The 19,621-nt window shown below is 36.6% G+C and overlaps 1 protein-coding gene across 2 annotated transcripts in view; it reads left to right on the top strand.

Annotated features, from left to right (window-relative positions):
• ERO1B (endoplasmic reticulum oxidoreductase 1 beta) overlaps positions 1-19,621 on the top strand; it is a 47,915-nt gene that overhangs the window by 25,608 nt on the left and 2,686 nt on the right. For both annotated transcript variants that reach the window (XM_019651814.1, XM_019651815.1), the window contains 9 exons: positions 1,902-2,022; positions 2,126-2,172; positions 4,908-4,919; positions 6,787-6,813; positions 10,990-11,082; positions 11,199-11,445; positions 12,377-12,446; positions 14,665-14,751; positions 15,788-15,921. In XM_019651814.1, coding sequence (XP_019507359.1) covers positions 1,902-2,022; positions 2,126-2,172; positions 4,908-4,919; positions 6,787-6,813; positions 10,990-11,082; positions 11,199-11,445; positions 12,377-12,446; positions 14,665-14,751; positions 15,788-15,921 — 838 coding nt within the window. The remainder of the gene's footprint in view (positions 1-1,901; positions 2,023-2,125; positions 2,173-4,907; positions 4,920-6,786; positions 6,814-10,989; positions 11,083-11,198; positions 11,446-12,376; positions 12,447-14,664; positions 14,752-15,787; positions 15,922-19,621) is intronic.

The raw sequence follows: 19,621 nt of genomic DNA, 5'->3' as shown, positions 1-19,621 counted from the left end.
CTTTTGTTGGGTGAAGAGATACTAGTCAAATCTGCACGTTCATAGATGACTCAACCTATGTGTAGGCTCACGTGCACACACATTCTTATATATGTGTACATGCATATATATGTCAGTACATATATATTTATGTGTGTTTAATATCTGTAAAGCTTGTATACATAATTGAATCAATTTTGCAAATGGATTTAACCAAGAACAGTTCAAAGAAATTAAAAATATATAACAGAAACTAGTGAATTGTAGGATTTTTTGTTGGAAAAGCCATAATTTTATTAATTTCATAATCTGAATCTTTATTTTTAAATTAAGATTTAAAAAATTAAATTGTATTTTTAAGTCTTGAATCAGTATGATCCTGGACAGTTTTCATTTATCCATTTATAAATTAACTGTTTTCTGTGCCTTGTAGAGTGGAATATCTGTGTAATGTTAGGGCTAGGAACAGAGTCTTTATTCTCCAAAATCATGTTTCCATTGTGCATAATTTGGATACAGCTCATTTAGTAATGAGAAGTTTTAATTATCTTTGTACTCTTCCTGAATCACAAAAGTACCAAGTAGTTCTTGGAAGGCATGGATCAGGGCGCCATTTTCCCCTTATGATTGTGGGTAATCACAATATGTGGTCATTGAATGGCCAGTGAGTATTGTTGACTGATAGGAAAATAGACTATCAGGTAATGAAGAGGAACCATATTTTAATGACCATATTTGGCCACTATTTTAAGTCAGGTGCCTGCACACTATTTAAGTCAGGTGACTGTATAGTCATGGCACCAAAGGGTAGGAAGCATGTAAATAAAGGAAAGCATCTGTGCCAACATGTACAGCACTTCAGCTTATGAGTATTATGCTCAGGCATTTGTGAGCATCGTCATGGTGTGAAAGCCCGAGTTTCCTTTCTGTCTACAGCGTGAGCCTCTGATGCAGACCACATTTCTTTATCTTTTGTATCCTGCAGAGATCTCTATGAAAATGTTGTCCAAATATTGAAGACATAGTAAATACTCACTTAGGTTTCAACATGGAAAATGGTTATTTAATTTCAGATGTCTTAAGTTCTGGAAATTATGCCTACTGTATTGGTTTTGGGGGGGAAGCACTATAATATGTTAACATTGGTAAAAATAAATTAACATTTTTTAAAACTAGACCATTGTTTCCCTACGTGTAATCAAATTTGAATCACAAAATTATTGAGCCATTTACTTCATAAGTCAAAAGTAGAGAGTATCTCTATTTTTAATACAATATACTCTAACAAAATAAGTGTTTCCAAGCATATTATGTTTCCCTGAAAATAAGACCGGGTCTTATATTAACTTTTGCTCCAACAGTCTACATTTATTCATTTATTCATGTACAAAAATCTACATGTATTCAAACAGTCATGTCTGGCTGACGATCTTAACTGGGGCCTATGTTTGGGGTAGGGCTTATATTATGAGCATCCTGAAAAATCATGCTAGAGCTTATTTTTCAGTTAGGTCTTATTTTCAGGGAAACACAGTATGTTTAGGTAAATACATATGTAAGGAAGAAAAATAAAAGATTAAAACAGATGATGATTCTGTTAGGCCTTTTCAATCCTGGTGAAAAAACTGAAACAAACAGTGAATGCCTCTAATAAGATAAGGGCCACGACATGACTTCAGAGCACTGAGTGAGTGTCCAGAGGAAAGGGAGTTGTTTTTCCTCTTTCAAGTCCAAATTACTATAAAATCCAGGGTCAAGTGCAGTAACAAGTGTGCTCACCAGTCTACCGTTTAAGTTGGAGATGACTTGAAAAAAGTATAGCATTTTTCTAACCTTTTGGTAGCCCTGTTTTGCTCTGTAATGCTAAACTTTAGATAAATGGTGACTGACACAGGGATGGTTTTATGAATTTTCTTGTTCAGATGAGAGGTCTCCAGCTGCTCAATATGTAGACCTGTTGCTGAACCCAGAGCGTTACACTGGCTACAAGGGTCCGTCTGCGTGGAGAGTGTGGAACAGCATCTACGAAGAAAACTGTTTCAAGTAACTGGAGGGGAGAGGAGGGGGGAGGGAGGGCGTTGCTGTTGGAAAAAAATTATATCACAAACTCAAACCGTTTAATGTTTTTGTGCTTTTCTTTTTTCAGGCCTCGATCTGTTTATCGTCCTTTAAACCCTCTGGCACCCAGCCGAGGTGAGTTTTTCATACATTTTCGTGCTTTTAGCAATTGCTTACAAAATGTCTTTGTAATTAAACTTAATTTGAGAAATTATATTTTGCTTTATTTGAATGATCAAAAGTATAAGATAGTTAGGTCTCAAGACTTCTATATGTTTTTATTGTGTGTCTCATACATACCAGGCCCTATACTAGGAGCCTTATGTAAAATTAATAATACATGAGTAATCCATGTATATCAGAGGTTTTCTGGGGAACCCTTAAACCTGGATTCCCAGGCCCTATCCCATATAAGTCAGAATCTCCAGGATGCACCCAGGCCTTGTGTTCTTTAAACTCTCCAGATTCCAGCATGCCACCAAGTTTGAGAACCAGTGGCTTGTGGCGTGCTTCTTAAATTTGGTGTGCATACACATCACCGAGGAGCCTTGTTAAAATACAAGTTCTGATTCTGCAGGTGAGGCCCAAGTTTCTCTCTGCCTCCCAGGCGGTGCCCAGGGTGCCGCCCCATGTCCCACACTTTGAGTCATAAGGCAGCAGAGCAGCAACGGGAAGTTGCCTGCCGCGCTGCTCTGAGCTGCGCTGTCCAAGAAGGTGGCTTCTTGCCACGTCGGGCTTCCGAGCGCATCACGTGTGGGGAGGGCGAAACTAAATTGCACATTTAATTTTAGTCCATTTACATTTAAAAACAGAAGAGTGTAAAATATTTTTGCCATTAAGCAGAAATTTATTGTTCTGGTAGGACTACTTTAACTCTTGTTGTACCTTCTGCTTTTTAAAATGTGGACATTAGAACTATTTTACTAAAAATTTTTAGTGGAAAAAAATGTAAACTACATATGTGTGTGGCTGGCATTCTCTGCCTGGGGACAGCATTGTTGTAGACAGTGGGAGGTTATTCAGTGTAAAACTACGGGCACGAGCTCAGTCCGGGAGGTCAGTGAGGAGCCCTCCCTGGGAGCAGCCCTGTGATTGACTGGCCATTCTAATGTTTTCTTAAGGCCAGGACTGATTTAAGCATTTGGATTTCCTGGCCTAGGTTGGTATCTTTATGCATTCCTGAGAACCAAAGAGATTTAGAAAGGTGGAATGAATCGACTGCTCTTAGATGCTCACTCTGTCACAATGTGGCAAATACTCTTCCCCAGATCCAATCCCAAACTTCCTGGAGAAAGGAATTGGGACATGGAAAAGGTGTGCTTCTTACCCTTCACTTCATAGCTTTTCATTTTCAACTTATGTTTTTATTATAAGATTTTATAAAAATTGAAACGCTACAATTATGTAAAGTAAAAAGGGAAAGTTTTTCCACCCTCCCTCCACACTGTTCCACAGGACAGACAGTGGAAGGTATTCTTCTAGACCTTTCTTATGATCAGTTACTTTTTTTTAAGGATTGAAATTTTTAAAAGTTATTGAGGTATAATAGACATATAACTATATTGGTTTCAGGTGTACAACATAATGATTTGATACTTGTATATATTATGAAATGATCACCACAGTAAGTCTAGTTAACATCCATCACCAGACATAGTTACAAATTTGTTTTTCTTGTGATGAGAACTTTTTAAGATCTACTCTGAGCAACTTTCAAATACACAATACAGTACTATTAGCTATAGTAACCATGCTGTCCATCACATACCCAGGACCTATTTTATAACTGGAAGTTTGTACCTTTGACCACCTTCACCCATTTCACCAACACCCCCTCTCCTTCCCCACCTCTGATGACCACCCATATATTCTTAGCGTCTCTGAGTTTGTTTTTGTTTTGTTTTTAGATTCCACATATGAGTGAGATCATATAGCATATATCTTTCTCTGTCTGACTTATTTCACTTAGCATAATGCCCTCGAGGTCCATCCATGTTGTCACAAATAACAAGATTTCATTCTTTTTTTTAATAACTGAATAATATCACTTACTTATAAAGCAGAAAATATAATTATTCATTTAATAAAACCATGAAGTCCTAAGAAATACTTCATTCCACATTATGATAAATTAGAGACATGAAACTGCTAGAAAGGAGAGTGCTATATAGAAAAAGATAGAGGGAGGAAAGAGGAGAAAAGAAGACTTTTCTTTTTTTGGATGTGAAAGAGGGAGACAGAAGACTAGGTAGGGGAGAGGCTGAGCCCTGGCTGAGGTGGGACTCCACAGGAAGTAACGAAATCGCTCGTGCTGCTGCCGTTCGTTCGTATGCTCTCTCCATAGAGCTGTTGCGGAGCCGCTCTAATGCTCTGACCTCTGTGTTTTCCACACTGTTCCTGAGCCATAGCACAGGCTTCCACAGCTAGCGTTCCAGCAGTTTTTGAACAACAGAACTTTTTTTCCAAAAATGAAATGCAGTGAGGGTTTCACTGATTCCAGTTTGGGAAGCACTTTTGTTAAGGTGTGTGTGTGCTATTCCAGCATGGAAACCCTAGTGTGCAGGGAGGCTTGTGTACATGATGATTAAAGGGATGGCTGTGTATATTTGTTAGTTAATGGCCTTTATGGTCATTTTTAGTTACCTTCTGATATTATTTATTGTATAAAGCGTATGTGCAAATCTTGTACTTTTTGGCTGATATTCTTTTTAAGAAGTCTCATTAGCTGGGTGACTACACACTGACCAAGGCTCATGATATAATTAATAGTTTAACACACAGGAAGTTTTAATTCCATATTAAAATAAACAGGATTAGAATCTGAACTGTGAGCCATTTTCTAAAATCTTCTCTATTATTTTCTTTTTCAGGAGAAGATGATGGTGAGTTAAAACTCTTGTCTTTGTGTGTGTTTGTGTTAATGATCAAAATTTGATTTTCCCTCTAATTCAAAAGAGTTTATCTTATTTTTTCAGAAAATAGCTACCAATGAATGATGACAAAAATGAGTATTTTTAATAATATAAAGTTATCCTATGCTAAAAAAAAAGTGTAAAAACCATTTTCCCTAAATGTTTAGTATAGGAACCATGATCACATTCCACCTTCCCAATTTTCTGGTTATTATAATCTACTTGACTATGTTCTGAACAAAAAGAAGTTAAGATAGTTTGACCAGAAAACTTGTCTTGTGACTTTTCTTTATTTTCTTACTGACTTTAAAACTTGTAACTTTAGTTATTATAATTTTTAATCTGATGAATACTAGTAATTTATCAACAGTTGGTTACTCCAGGCTACTGAATGAATATCTGTCATAAGGTGCCCCCAAAACAGCCAAAATAATAATTTCAAATGCATGTATACTTATCTGTGTTCAAGGGCACTGTGATGTACATGACAGAAAGATGTATAAACATGAGGCCTTCCCTCTAGGAGCTGACAGTATATAGCAGGAATGGTACGCAGTAGAGACAGATGGTGGTAAAGAAGCACTGCACATAGTACAAACAGTAGGTGATATAGCTCTTTAAAGGCAGAACAAACCATATTTCACTGAAGTGATCTGGGATCCCTTACTGGAGGAGGTGGCATGTAAGATGAATTTTGAATCGGGGCAGATTTCGACCAGTAAAATTGGAAAGTATGTGCCATTTGGAGAAAATACTATGGACCAAGTTGCTGAGAAAGGAGAAACCAAGCAAGTTTGGGGAGACCCTGTTAGTAGGAGAGACTTTCTATAGGGGCAGTTTAAATTATTGGGTCGTCAGGAAAGTCATGACATATTTTTCTGTTTTTCAATGCAAAAATGCATCATGACTTTACCGACGACCCAATAGAAAGATGAGTAGAAGCCAGGTTACCGAGGATCTTGGGAGCTAGACCTCCCTGTTAGCAGTTGGGGTTTTTAATAAACAAGTGAGATAATGACGGATGATCCCTAGTAAGAGGATGTTGAACGAATGAATCTGAAAGATGATGTTTGTGTTTTGCAAAGTGTGTAGACTCTCAGGAGGCAAAGTAATTCCCCACCATCTAATTTATCCCCTAGACTCCTTGTTCAGCTCATCTGTGTTGAGTTTTCTTAATAAAATAAACATATGTAATTTAGGAAGTGTGTTAACTATTTTCTCTTTATTGACTACCATTTTCTTTTTCAGTCAGAACAACAGTATTGGTCTAGAAAGTTCTTTTATCATTAGTAGGGCCTCTCCGTGTCCTACTTATTAACTTTTCTGAAGAATTATCTTGAAAATTTTAAATTATCCCTTGAAACTTAGTAGTCTTAGGTAATTGAGGAAATCTTGTTTTACTGAATCAGGAAAAATGGAATAATTAATCATTTGATTCTTGTATTATAGTTCACTGTGTTTTCTGGAATTTTTAAAGTGCTATAGTAATCTTCAAAAGCTAATTTAAGATTGTTAAAGTCGCCACATACTAACAAATGTTTAAGCCTTTTAGTGAATAAGATTTACATAAGATTTTAACTGAAATGTTTTCTAAAAAATTTTACTAGTCAAAATATCATTTATAAGAACATTCTACCAATACTTAAATTATTTGGGGGCTTTATTTTCTAGAATCACATGTCTATTTTTCTACTTCACATGAAACAGTGGACATTTCTAGAGCTATTTCTTAATCTGTCATAAAAATATTGTATAGACTTAATTTATTCTAATATATAAGTGACTATTTGAAATATTTTAACCCAGTTGTTTCTGTGTGTGTTGTTCTTTTTTTAAGGAGAATCATTCTACACATGGCTAGAAGGTAAACTATGTCAACGTTTTAAATTTAGTGGGTTCTTATAAAAAATGTATTGATTTATTTACTAAGCCTCTATAAATTTCAGGATTCATGACCTACAACCAATTTTGACAGTGTTTAAAAGAAACTAACATGTTTTAGGGTATTATATTTTGTGATGCAGTTATTGAATGAGGCTATGGGTCATCCAAAACCAGCATTAGGGAAATACACAGGTTACTGTCATCAGGTTTCTATAACTGGCTCCGAGGTCTTATTTCCATTTTGTATGCAATGCCCATCCAAACAAACCACTCTCCTCGTAACCATTCTGCAAACCTATTTTTTATTTATTTATTTATTTTTATTTATTTATTTTTAAATTGGGGAATTGGGGGATGGGAACAGCGCTGGGGAACTAGGGGAAGGGGAACAGACAAGTTGCTGTCATTTTGTTCTTCAGTCTAGTTGTGGAGGACGTTGCTTCACTGGCCCAGGCTGGCACCATCATTGCGCGCTTCCCGGGCGAGGCAGATCAGTCGCCGGCTTCTGGACAGCCGCTCACTGCGGTTGCTGGCCGCTCACGCTGGCTGCCGGCTACACACGGTAGCCCATGGCAACCCACTGCAGCAGGGGCTGCAGCCTATGCCGTCGCTGGCGACTCACAGCAGCCCAGTTCCAGGTTGAGCTGTTGTTCAGCATCTTAGCTGTAGAGGGCAGTGTCACTGGCCCTCATATGTGGGATCCGAACCGGGGCCCTCTGGCGTCCCAAGCCAGTTCTTAACCATTGCGCCACTCGGCCGGCCCCAAACCTATTTTTTAAAGTAGAGATGTTCTTTTTGGAAGGAAGTGCTTTTTCATATATGAAATTGAGGAAAGGTAAATTTGAATTCAGAAGGTTTTAAACATGTTTACACATGTAAATTTAGTCTAAACTTGTCTACTTAAAGAATAAAGCAGTATAGATCCCAGTATACTAGCTTCCTTTGCATTCTTATATTTTCTAGTGTTGAAAATATAAGATATTATTAATGGAAAGCTGAAACAGTCTACAATTTTAACAACCAGATATATAATGCTTTTTAAAAATTTATCAAATTGCTATTAATGTATGAAACCAAAAGTTAAAATATATTAATGAAAGATAAGAAAGTTGAATGATATAGGAAAATTGATATTCCACAGCTATAACCTGATAGGAACTCGACAGAGTTAAGCTAAGTAGTTCATTCTATAATATTTTGTTACTCGGTCATGCTATCTTATGAACATGATTTCTCTTTGTTTTTAATGAACTGTGTGCATATATGGGCCATTATTAAGGTAAACATTATTAATGTGCAAATACTGCGAGGAATTATATTGAACAATGACCTCTGTGAAAGAAGATGCTTACTTTGTTTAATTAGCTTTATTCTAAAGATACAAATTGTGAGAAGTGATATTTAGGTTAAAAAAGGTGGTCAAACTGAATATTTGTAATCAAAGAAGAGAATGACATTTCTGGGCAATATTAGATTCTAGGGCCCACTGTGTCAGCCACTCTCCTGGGGTCCGACTGATGGGCGTCCTGAGGACTGATACGGGGTTGGAGAGCGCTCATATTTATTTATAAATTGGCAACTGACTGAACTTTTCTGAGGTTCAGTCTCCTCATCTGGGGCAGGAGAGTGGCAGTAGCCATCCAATTATGAGTGTAGATCATGCCTGTAAAACTTGCCTTGAAAACCACTAAGCAATGTCCACATGCCAGATAGCACAGTAAATCTACCCTTTTCTGAAAGAAAACATGATATATCCATGTCCTCTAATTAAATTGCTGAACATGAATTTGAATGAAATTAAATGCAAAAGGAGAGGAGAACCACTCTCAAAGTGGGATAGTTGAATTTGCTCTGTATTGTTATGACTGAGGGTCATGACTTAAGTGTGGGACTGAAGGCGTCTGCTTGGACCTCAGCAGTCAGAGGTAGCCCCGGGCGTGGCAGCAGGCTGCAGGCAGGGGCAGCTGCTAAGTATGCCGTGTGTCTTGTTTGGTACACCAGTCGGCACACTTTTATTGTTACCATTTTGCTTGAAGTTACCTGATTTTCACATATATGGAAGTGCATTCTACCCCTCCCTCTTCACTTTTCCCCATCCCCATCTCAGCAAGGGGATTTGTGGACTTTCGAATTAGAATTGCCTCCTAGGTTTCCACAGTCTCATATTTAGGCGTGTGAATCTTCACAGCTTTGCTTTGACTGTTTTCCCTTCTCTAGTCTTTGGACATTTTTTACTGGATGTAAGTTCGACTCACAGAGTTGGGTGGGAAGGAAAAGAAAGAGAAAGAACTTGAAATCTGATCATTTTGCTACTTGATAACAGATTCAATTAGAAGTTTTACTAGAGGAGACGTTTGTACCTAATGTTTTAACAACTTTATTCATATAGTTTGTATCCCTTGTTACCGTAAATATTCCAAATTGGCCATATACTTTTAGGAGCAAACTACAAAATATAATTTAATTTCCACTTTTGGGTCTCTACCCATGACAATGAGAATATTCTAGCAAAAATTCTGAATTAGGGAATGAGATCTCAAAATAATTATTTTTTCCTGTGAGAAGTACTTCCTTCCGAGCCATCTGTGGTAGAACATAAAGAGAGAGTAAATGGGGCTCTAAAAGATCTTGAAAATATGCAAAGTAAGCCACATGTCTACTCTTAACATTTTAAAAATCCCTCAACATATAAATGAGGTTACTTCTTAGTTTCCACTATTGAAGCCCATTTTCCATTTTTCCACCATGGGGAGTGTAAAAAAAAAAGCTAACGTGTCAAAAACAAAGTCCTGTTGGGTGGTAAAGGAGGGAAGAAGCTTATTGCTCTACATATCCAGTAGGTTCTTAAAACTTACATGTTTTTATTTCTAAATTTTTCTATAAAGAATATTTTCTAAAAATATTCTTTTTTCTTTTTTATTGTGGTAAAATATACATAACATGTATATTTGTTTTTAACCATTTTTAAATTTACTACTTAATGGCATTACGTACATTCACAATGCGTATTACTCTTATAATAAGAGAAAATCTTTTAAAGAGGCAAAGGTAGGATAGGATGGTGGAATTATCTTGACATCTGTTTTGAGCAAAAGCCTGTGTGACTTAAAGTTACACCAGGGCCGGCCAAGTGGCACATTGGTTAAGAGTTGGCTTGGGATACCAGCTCTGAGCAGCAGGGCCCTGGTTCGGATCCCACATGAGGGCCAGTGACGCTGCGCCCTCTACAGCTAAGATGGTGAACAACAGCTCGACCTGGAGCTGGGCTGCTGTGAGTCGCAGGCGTAGGCTGCAGCCCCTGCTGCGGTGGGCTGCTGTAAGATACCGTGAGTGGCGGGCAGCAGCATGAGTGGCCAGTAGCTGGCGTGAGAGGCCGTCCAGTGGCCAGAGAGCGACTGCCTCAGCCGGGAAGAGCACAATGATAATACCAACATGGGTCAGTGAAGCGATGTCATCCACAACTAGACTGAAGAACAAAAGGACAGCAAGTTGTCTTGTTTCCCTTCCCCGATTCCCCAATAAAATCTTCAAAAAAAAAAAAGGTTACACCAAATAATTTTCCATCATATTCCTGAACTCCCATCTGATATGATTCTACTCACATGGTAAACTGTTTTCCAAGTTTGGGCTCCTTACAAGTGGGACACATGGTTAAGTAGCATTAGAGAATTCCAGGGCAGAGAATTAATATGACACTAAAGAACTGGAGAGAAACAATTCAGTCTGTTCTTCCTCCATTACCAAGTATGTTCAAAGAAAGAACCTCTATAGGGAGGGGAGAAGGAGAAACAGCTATTGTAACAACAAAACAGTGACTGTATAATTACATTTGCTTTAGCTTAGCCTAAACCATGGAAATCGGTGTTGTTGCCTTCTAGGTAACATGGGAGCCTGCCGAGTTCATCCATAGTGTTGGACGTCCAGTGACCCAACACTTTCTGTTATTCTGCATTAAATTACCATATTCAGTTCACTCCGTTCTGAAGTCAGAATCCTATTTTCTAGTGAGAGACCTTGATCTAATTATTTTATATTATCCCTTGATTTATTTTTAATGTCCTTGAATCTTAACTTGAAAACTAAGCTGGGTACTGAATTTTTAGTATTTCTGTTATCTAAATGGCTGTGATTTCTTTTTCACTATTTTTCTGAATAGGTTTATGTCTAGAGAAAAGAGTCTTCTATAAGCTTATATCAGGACTTCATGCTAGTATCAATTTACATCTATGCGCGAATTATCTTCTGGAAGGTAATCAGATTTTTACATAGAAATTTTGCTTTCTGTTAGTGTAAAACTTGTTGGGGAAAATATGTAGAGAAGAAAATGCTATTAGAAGTATATGATGTATTTCTCTTTCTCCTTAGAAACCTGGGGTAAGCCTAGCTGGGGACCAAATATCAAAGAATTTAAACGCCGCTTTGACCCTGCGGAAACCAAGGGAGAAGGTCCAAGAAGGCTAAAGAATCTCTACTTTTTATACTTAATTGAGCTTAGAGCTTTATCAAAGGTGGCCCCATATTTTGAGCGCTCAATTGTTGATCTTTACACTGGAAATGTAGAGGATGATGCTGACACAAAAACCCTCCTACTGGATATCTTTCAAGATACAAAGTAAGAATCGCGTGTCAGTGCTCTGAAATTCTCTGCTCTGTTTGAATGAGGTAGTGCTTGATATACAATAAAAACTGGCTCCAAAAAGTTAGGAAAAGGGAGAGTTAGAACTGAGAAGGAAATAGCAATAGAACAGTAGTATTTAAACTTTTTTCTAAAAATGTTAACTGAAAATCATCAATAAAGTGTCACTGCAGACTTTCACACTTGAGACTAGGCTATGTTTTCAAATATTGGGTGTCGGAAAAGTCATGACGTATTTTTTCTGTTTTTTTGTTGCAAAAATGCATCATCACTTTTCCGACAGCCCAATATAACTTTCAATTTTGTGTAGTATCAATGTGTAATGCGACTTTCATGTTCTTCCTACCAATTTTGTAATTTTGTATTCTGCAGTTGCTATTTAAATTCAGATGATATCAGATGTTAGCATAAAGATAGATACCTAAGGGAACATTAGCCTTACTTCCTAGAATATAACTTCCTAGAATATAATGCTTTAAAAAAAAAAAAGCAGGGTCTATAAAACTTGAATTTAGTGGGTGTTAACATGAACATGGAGAAATGTTGGTTTAAGAAGTGTTTAAAGTAAATTATGCATTAAATTTTAAAAGATGCTTTAAAATGTTAATAGAGTGTTGCACATTTTTCACATAAATTGTTTTTAGTTAATTTTTTACATTATTTTTATCATATAATTTAAAACATTACAATCTTATACATTATAAAGCCATCATTATCTTGCTTTAGTCCTTTATTGAATAGTTTATATGTGGACTATTTGCCACCTTCCTGTTACTAAGCCTTATTGCATGAGTAAGTCATGCATTTTAGATATTTGTAGGAATAGAAAAATTCTACCAGAGCTCTAATGCTTTTTTTGTCTAGTACTTTTTTTCGTCTGTAACTTGCAGTATTGTCATTTCATCAGGTCTTTTCCCATGCACTTTGACGAGAAATCCATGTTCGCAGGTGACAAAAAGGGAGCCAAATCGTTAAAGGTAAGGAGTTCTTGAGTGGAGGACGGGGTGGGGAACAGCTTCCTGATTGTGTGTTAATCCTGTGCGTCTGAACCCCCTTCCCCAATTGTCCGTCTTGCTGAAGTTGGTCTGACTGGAGTTTACTCTCAATGATACACAGAGCCCCTGCTCCCCACTGCTCAGTGCCTTTCTCTTTCACCAGCTGCTTAGTGAGTCCTCAGTCATTACTATGACCAGCAAGTATGGCACCTTTGTAAGTGACTTTTTAGAGGTATATATTATTCTGAGAGTTTTCTTACTTTAAAATCACAGGGTGTATTGTTTTGATGCATCTTTCAAAAGATCATCAGCTGTTAACCACTTTGAAGGCAATAATATATTTTCCTCAAGTTTATTTTATGCAGTGTTACAGTTTATGAAACTATTGTTTTTGTCCTGATGGACTAATGTTAAAAGGTAAAAATTACTTGTTATCTTGTGATGTCTAAAGGAACATCATGAAACTTCATGTTAGGAGGTCCTTGTTTTCATTTGCTTACAGTAAGTACATTAAGGAATACATTGTACCCTTAAAATGTTATAAAAGTATTTGAAATTGGCTGGCAAATAGTCTTCTAGTACAGCTCCACAATCTTTAATATGCAATTACCAAATCCAGAAAGCTCCAAAAACGGAAACATTTTTCTTATGTTTGGTGTAAATTAACCTGTTAGCAAAACTTGACCTGTCAGAATATTTATAGTGTTTTTTAAAAAATTATTTGTGTTACTATTCTTACATGTTGCTGCAAAAACATTAATATATTTGGTTAAAAGGTGTTGCCACACACCCTGGTGGGGTGTTTTGTAATAAATAGTGTATGTACTGTGTTTCTAAAATCTGAACAATTCTGAATTCTGAAACACATTTGGCCCCATGATGTTTTAGATGTGGGTATACTACAAGAATCAATAAATTAGCACTGAGTGATTCTCTATTGTAAGAGTTTCTTGGTGTTTCTGAAATGAAGTAAATAATTTACCCACAACTATAGTTTTGGAAGGTTGTTTTGTTTTATAGTTGTTTTAGAGGTATGTTGCTATTACAGTAGTTAATATCATGTTAATTTATTTTTGTAATGCTTCCTATTTTCTAAGTGTTTATACAAATACACTTTTGATTTTCCCAACGCCTTTGTGAGACAACTGTAATTATTTATCTTTCTGTAGAAGATGAAGGTAAAGTTGAGAAAGGACTGAGTTTTAATAACTAGCTTTCAGCTACAAAATGCAGAAAATTTGTTTGCTATTTTTCAAAGGTGTGTAAAGGAAAACCTAAGTCCATTTTCCATCTGTATTTCCAAGGCAGAACATGAATTACATGAGAGTAAGGAGTTTTGTGGTCCATTTTATTGCCTGCCTTTTGGCCAAGGGACTGGTTCCTCAGAACCCTGGACAGGGCTCGTGGTGGCCAGTGTTCCGGCCACCCGCCTCTAGCTTCATGCAATAAAATGTTCACCTTAACACAATAAAATGATTTTTATTTCCTAGTTTGCTACATGTAAAAGATAAGGAAACTTTCTCTTAACTAGTGTCATCCTTAGATAAAGTGAGGCTGAACTTAGTCATAGAAACATGCACAGATGTTCACAGGCAGGAGTCTCCCTGTACAGGAGGCTAAGATAGCAAAATACAAGGGTCCAGGAAGCTGGCGCCCTGGGAAGCTGCACTGGCAAATGTGGGGCTGAAACTGCGCCCCTCGCACAGCCCTGAGACCACCGATGTTGGCGCAGCACCCATTACAAACACCATGAGGTACTGAGAGAGGTAGGGATTAGCTGTGTTCTAGGACGAGTGTTGGCTTAGACTCACACAAAGGAATGCATCAACTCTAGCTGTGTTATATTCTGTTTGAAATATAATATAGCTGTCATTACCACTGGTTGTATGGAGATGTCAAATGGAAGCAGTTAAGTTCTGTAAAAGTAAAAACCATGTATTATTTACTTTTGTGTCCCTCAAAATGCATATGTTGGTGCTTTGTTGAATTAATATGTGGAATGAATTTTGTAAATTAACGTTAATGTCAGATGTTTTATGTGCCATGTTATGCTATACAAATTCAAATAATTTTCCTCTTCACTGTTGAAAAACACAATTCAGTCATTAATAAACTTCAAAACTTTTATTTCTTATAATTCAGACAAATGCAGTTTCATTTTAAACATCTAATTAGAATGCAAATATTTTCTGCATGTTAGGAGGAATTCCGGTTACATTTCAAGAATATCTCCCGCATAATGGACTGTGTTGGATGTGACAAATGCAGATTGTGGGGGAAATTGCAGGTTTGTGTGTTGCCTTCTGTTTTGAAACTATTACTAATCTTAGATTTTTCCACTGAGGAGTTGAAAGCTTTTATTAAAATATCCTCATTGTTCATTGAATTAGAGATCTTAAGTGTGGTTTTTCTGTATTGATGAAAATTTTAATATTAAACTGTGTTACATGTGTATGTGAAGGATGTATTGGATTGTTGGAAAAGTCATGACATATTTTTTCTATGTTTTTCATTGCAAAAATGCGTCATGACTTTTCCGACAACCCAATATTTTTTGTTTTTCTGTGTTAATGATTGGGTTTTATTTTATCTGTTTCTATTGATACAATCTCAGATTCATTTCTGAAGGTGGTTATAAAATATATTAGTATATACCTATATAAAAGATAAAATATAATTATATACAAAGGCTTAATTATAGAATTTTGGTCACTGAATTTGTTTCAATGATCAAAAAGAAGGCCACCTATCAACAAATAGGAAAGTTCTGCCAGCCAGGCCTTCTTCCCTTTATATTCAGTGTAAAAGAATTGATATTTTATTTCTTATTGTTTTTTACAAAGATAACAATAAGTCATAGAAAATCAAGAGATAGCATTATTTTAATAGAAGCTACACTGAAATCAGATTTGTCTTTTTTTCTAGAGCTAATAATCGAGAAATTATTAAGTAAGGTATCACTAATAATTTCTAAGTTTTGAGTTGCTAGGGGCTATGAAGAATGCTTTATAGGTTCAAGGTTACATATTGAACATTGTAATCCTAATGTGACACTTTCTAGGTTAAAAAAAATGCATTTTAGTAATTTGGAGTAGTATGATATGTGTCTAGCAAGTGTTAAACTATTCAAGTTTCCTTAACAGTTTAGGTAAATTTATTATGTGCATAAATCCATGAGGAAGTAGAAACGGTATTTTGCCTCGTTTAACATTTTGGTGAAGTTCAGTTCCTGTGCATTCCTGACTCATCACAGAGACCGCGCCTTTAAGCCTTTAGAGTAGTTATGGTCTGAATTTAACTGTAAGTTTATCACTTTTCTTTAGACTCAGGGCTTAGGAACTGCCCTGAAGATATTATTCTCTGAAAAAGAAATCCAAAAGCTTCCAGAAAACAGCCCATCGAAAGGCTTCCAACTCACCCGACAGGAAATAGTTGCTCTTTTAAATGCTTTTGGAAGGTAAGGACTGAGTCTTCTGCGGGTTTCAGCCAACTGCAAAGGTCATCTCTGCTAAAGTGGTTCGTTTTGCTTTATTTTGTTGATAAAGAGAATTATGATCATATGTTATCACCCCTGTATTCACAAGCCAATTTCTCTACAGCTCACAGCATTTCTGTGTTGCCAGGATTTCTCAGTTTGCCTTCCCATTTGTGTGGGGAAATATTCTCCCTATAATATTATCCTCTTCAGCTGCTGTCACTTGTTCAAGAGCAATAGCACAGGGGTGAGGAGAGCTTGGCTGGGAAGGTAATGAAAGAGAGAGAGGAAACCTTTCAACTCTCTTATTTCTTAAACCCAGGAGACAGTTTTCTTTCACTCACGCTGACTCCATTTTTTTTTCTATATACAGATATATAGTTTGCTTTTTGTTTATACCACAGATGGCTTCAAAAATAAGTTGAATTTGCCTGTAGAGATGCATGCAATACCAACCAACCGAGGAATACAGAAGGGACAGAATCATAGAAAATAAGAGAAAATAATACTATGCTCTGGCGGGGGGGAAAGTCAAGTCAAGGAAGAACTTTTTTTAAATAAGGAACTAAGTGATACAGAGATTATTTGTTATGTTTAGTTAGCATGCATTTTTAAGTTAAAAAGAAGCAGCTAAACTAAAAATAAGTGAATTGCCCCTTCCCTGTCTTAATAGCAGGGATGTCACCTGTTGCTCCCCTGTATTTAAAGAGATGACTCTGTAGGTTAAGGTTTCAAACTACATAGACATAGACTGTCCATCGGTAATGGGTGTTTCATGCAAAATTCAGCCCACCCACTTATGAGGCCTGTAGGAAGATAAAACAGGAGAAACAATCAAATTTAAATAATTGAAAATGAAATTTAAGTGGAGATTTTAAACAATGTAAACATTTTAAATCCAAATAAAATTTAATTGAGAAGCAGATGTTAACTTCCTCAAAAATTTCTCATAAAGAATATTCGTAAATGTGACCTTCCTGCTTTAGTTCTCTGTGAAGCCTGCTGATCAGAGTCGGGGCTCCCAGAGCCTGGAGCCTGGCCCTGCCACTTCCGCAGGTGTGAGCTCAGGCCCATCACTTCCCTCTAACAGCTGTTTCCTTGCTCTGTAAAAGGGGGCGGGTCCAAACCTTCCTCTCCGAGTTAACGTGAAGAAACAGCGTGATTGTACATGACAGCACTTCTTAAACCCAACACACAGCCTGGGCCCCATGGCAGTGGGGCGGTGATGAGGGTGATTCACAAGCACCATTGGCTGTGAAGTGCTCTTATTTTTCAATACTTAAAAAATTGTCTTTTTTTTTTCCTGACTAAACTAGATGTGAGAAACCTTTGTTTTCTTAATGGTAATGACACTGAGGTGGATGGTGACACAAGGTACAGCCTAATCTCCTATTTCCTCCCCAGGGAAAAACAAGTCACAGTTTATCCATCTGCTTTTTAAAGCTCCTTAAAATAGCTATCTCCCCCCTTACACACACACCAATTATAAAAGTAATTCACAGTCCTTATAGAAAACTTGGAAAAACATATGAAAGTATAATTTTAAAAATAAATTTAAAAATCACTCATATCCCTACCACCCAGTACTCTTTTAACATTTGATGTATTTTTGATGTGTATTTCCCCACTAATAAAAAAAGTAACACATATATGTATGTGTGTGTATGTATATATGTGTGTGTGTGTGTGTGTGTGTGTGTGTGTGTGTGTGTGTGTATATTTACAGAGTTGAAAGCATACTTTTTGTATATTTTCTTCTAGTTTACTTGGAATATATTGTAATCATTTCCCAATGTTGTTAAAATTTTTTCATAGACATTATTTTTGATATATACCAATATTCTATTACATGGACAGATCAAAATTTACTTAGCCATTCTCCTTTTATATTCAGTCAGGTTTTATTGTTTCCTTCATATAGATTCTATACACTTATTCTTCCTTAAAGAATGTTATAGTTTTTCTTAATAATTAATTGGATCTGTTAACTTCTTTCTATGTTCCACCTAATTATCAGTCCATTTAAATAGTAAATGATTTTCGGGGCACAACCCACAAAATTCCTATGTCACACTTTGGGGAGTTTATTATGCATTAGTCTGTCTTAAATGAACGGGTAGTTTTCTGGCTGACGACCTATTAATCCAGTTCTACCTCAGGGCACCCAGCACATGTTTCTCTGTCACATGATGCTAGTGGGCATTGTCTTGGCTCCTAGCCACTGGACCCTGGGAAATGTCGTGTCTTTATCTTGACTACTCTGTATTATCTTTCCTACACTAACAGCCATGTTTTGATAGTTTCAACACTTAACATCAAGTGGTTTATTTTCCGGGGAATAAAGATAGGACATTACTGTATCTGTTGGATGTTTCAGTATAGCTTAGTGCCCCTGTGCAAGGGTGAAGCAATAGACAGATGCAGGCATGCTGTGTGCCTTCCTGTGTCAACCTTACCATAATCACAGGGAACGTGAAAGATATCTTGGGGGATAAATTGTGAGGCCTGGACTGCATCTCCACAGAGACTGTGCTGTCATGGTCCATACAGTGCTGGTCAGTTTGTATTCCTGGGAGAAGGGACTCACCCGCAGTTAATTTGTACGATAACCTTTGAGCTCTCTGACCCTCTCCATTTGTGTCTAAATCAGACTTGGAGCATGACTTTTCATTCTGAGCACTTCTATTTACTAAGCTCTTTTCTGTAGTTAGTTAGGCCTTGGTCTTTTTACTGCATCTTCATATATAGTTTGATAGGTTTTGGGTTTCTTTCAACAGTTACTTTGAGATACAGCATATGACTTTACACATTTATTTTGTTTAGTATCATATTGTTTTTTTCCTAATAATTAAACTGTTTTAATCCTTTAATGTTTTGAGGATTAGAGTAAGAATTCATTTTCTATTAATCCCATGACTTGTCAGAGTGTGAAGATAATGGTTTTGAGACCGTAGAGAGCATAGATATTTTGAATGGCCACACGGTCGTGGGATTTGATGAACGTACCTCCTAGCTGGGTGCCCCTGGGAAAATTACTTGATCTATTTGAGCCTCAGTTTTCCTAAAATGTAAAATCAGAGTTAATTTTATCTACCTTGTAGAATTTTTTTTTTTTTTTTACCATTAATGAGGTAATGTGTGATGTGCTCAGAACATTGCCTGGCATATCCTAAGCTCTTGATAGAAGTTATCCTTTATTAAGTACTTAGTGTAAAGAAAGGAACTGAATACTGTATAAGTTATAGAAAGAAAACATTAGATTTTACTGTATCTACCCTGAATTCTACAAAAGGATAATTGAGCTTGTAGAATTATTTTTTTGTGATTCTCATTCCAGAGTTTTACTGCTGGATGTGGGCCCAGAGGCATTTTATTTATTCATTCATTCATTCATTCATTCATTCATTCATTCCTTCTTTACTGAACACCATAAGCATTGATGGGTACAGGGCACAAGGATTCAGCAGCAGACAAAAAAATAACAGAATTTTGCCCTTAAAGATTGTGGAGCTAACAGAATAAAACAAATTCATGTGCTTGGGGGCAACAAGAAAGGCGCGGACGTTTGAAGAGGAACATGCAAAATGAATTTATAGACTAAACGTAAATGTTTTGAAGTCCTTTATTGTAAGGAATTATTCACATCACTGTTCCCATCATTAATATAAAATTTATTAATAAG

The sequence above is a fragment of the Hipposideros armiger genome, unplaced genomic scaffold (assembly GCF_001890085.2).
Source record: "Hipposideros armiger isolate ML-2016 unplaced genomic scaffold, ASM189008v1 scaffold_167, whole genome shotgun sequence".
In the NCBI taxonomy this organism is placed as follows: Eukaryota; Metazoa; Chordata; class Mammalia; order Chiroptera; family Hipposideridae; genus Hipposideros; species Hipposideros armiger.
Note: the sequence above shows the minus strand (reverse complement) of the source record. Positions and strands in the feature narration are given on the sequence as shown.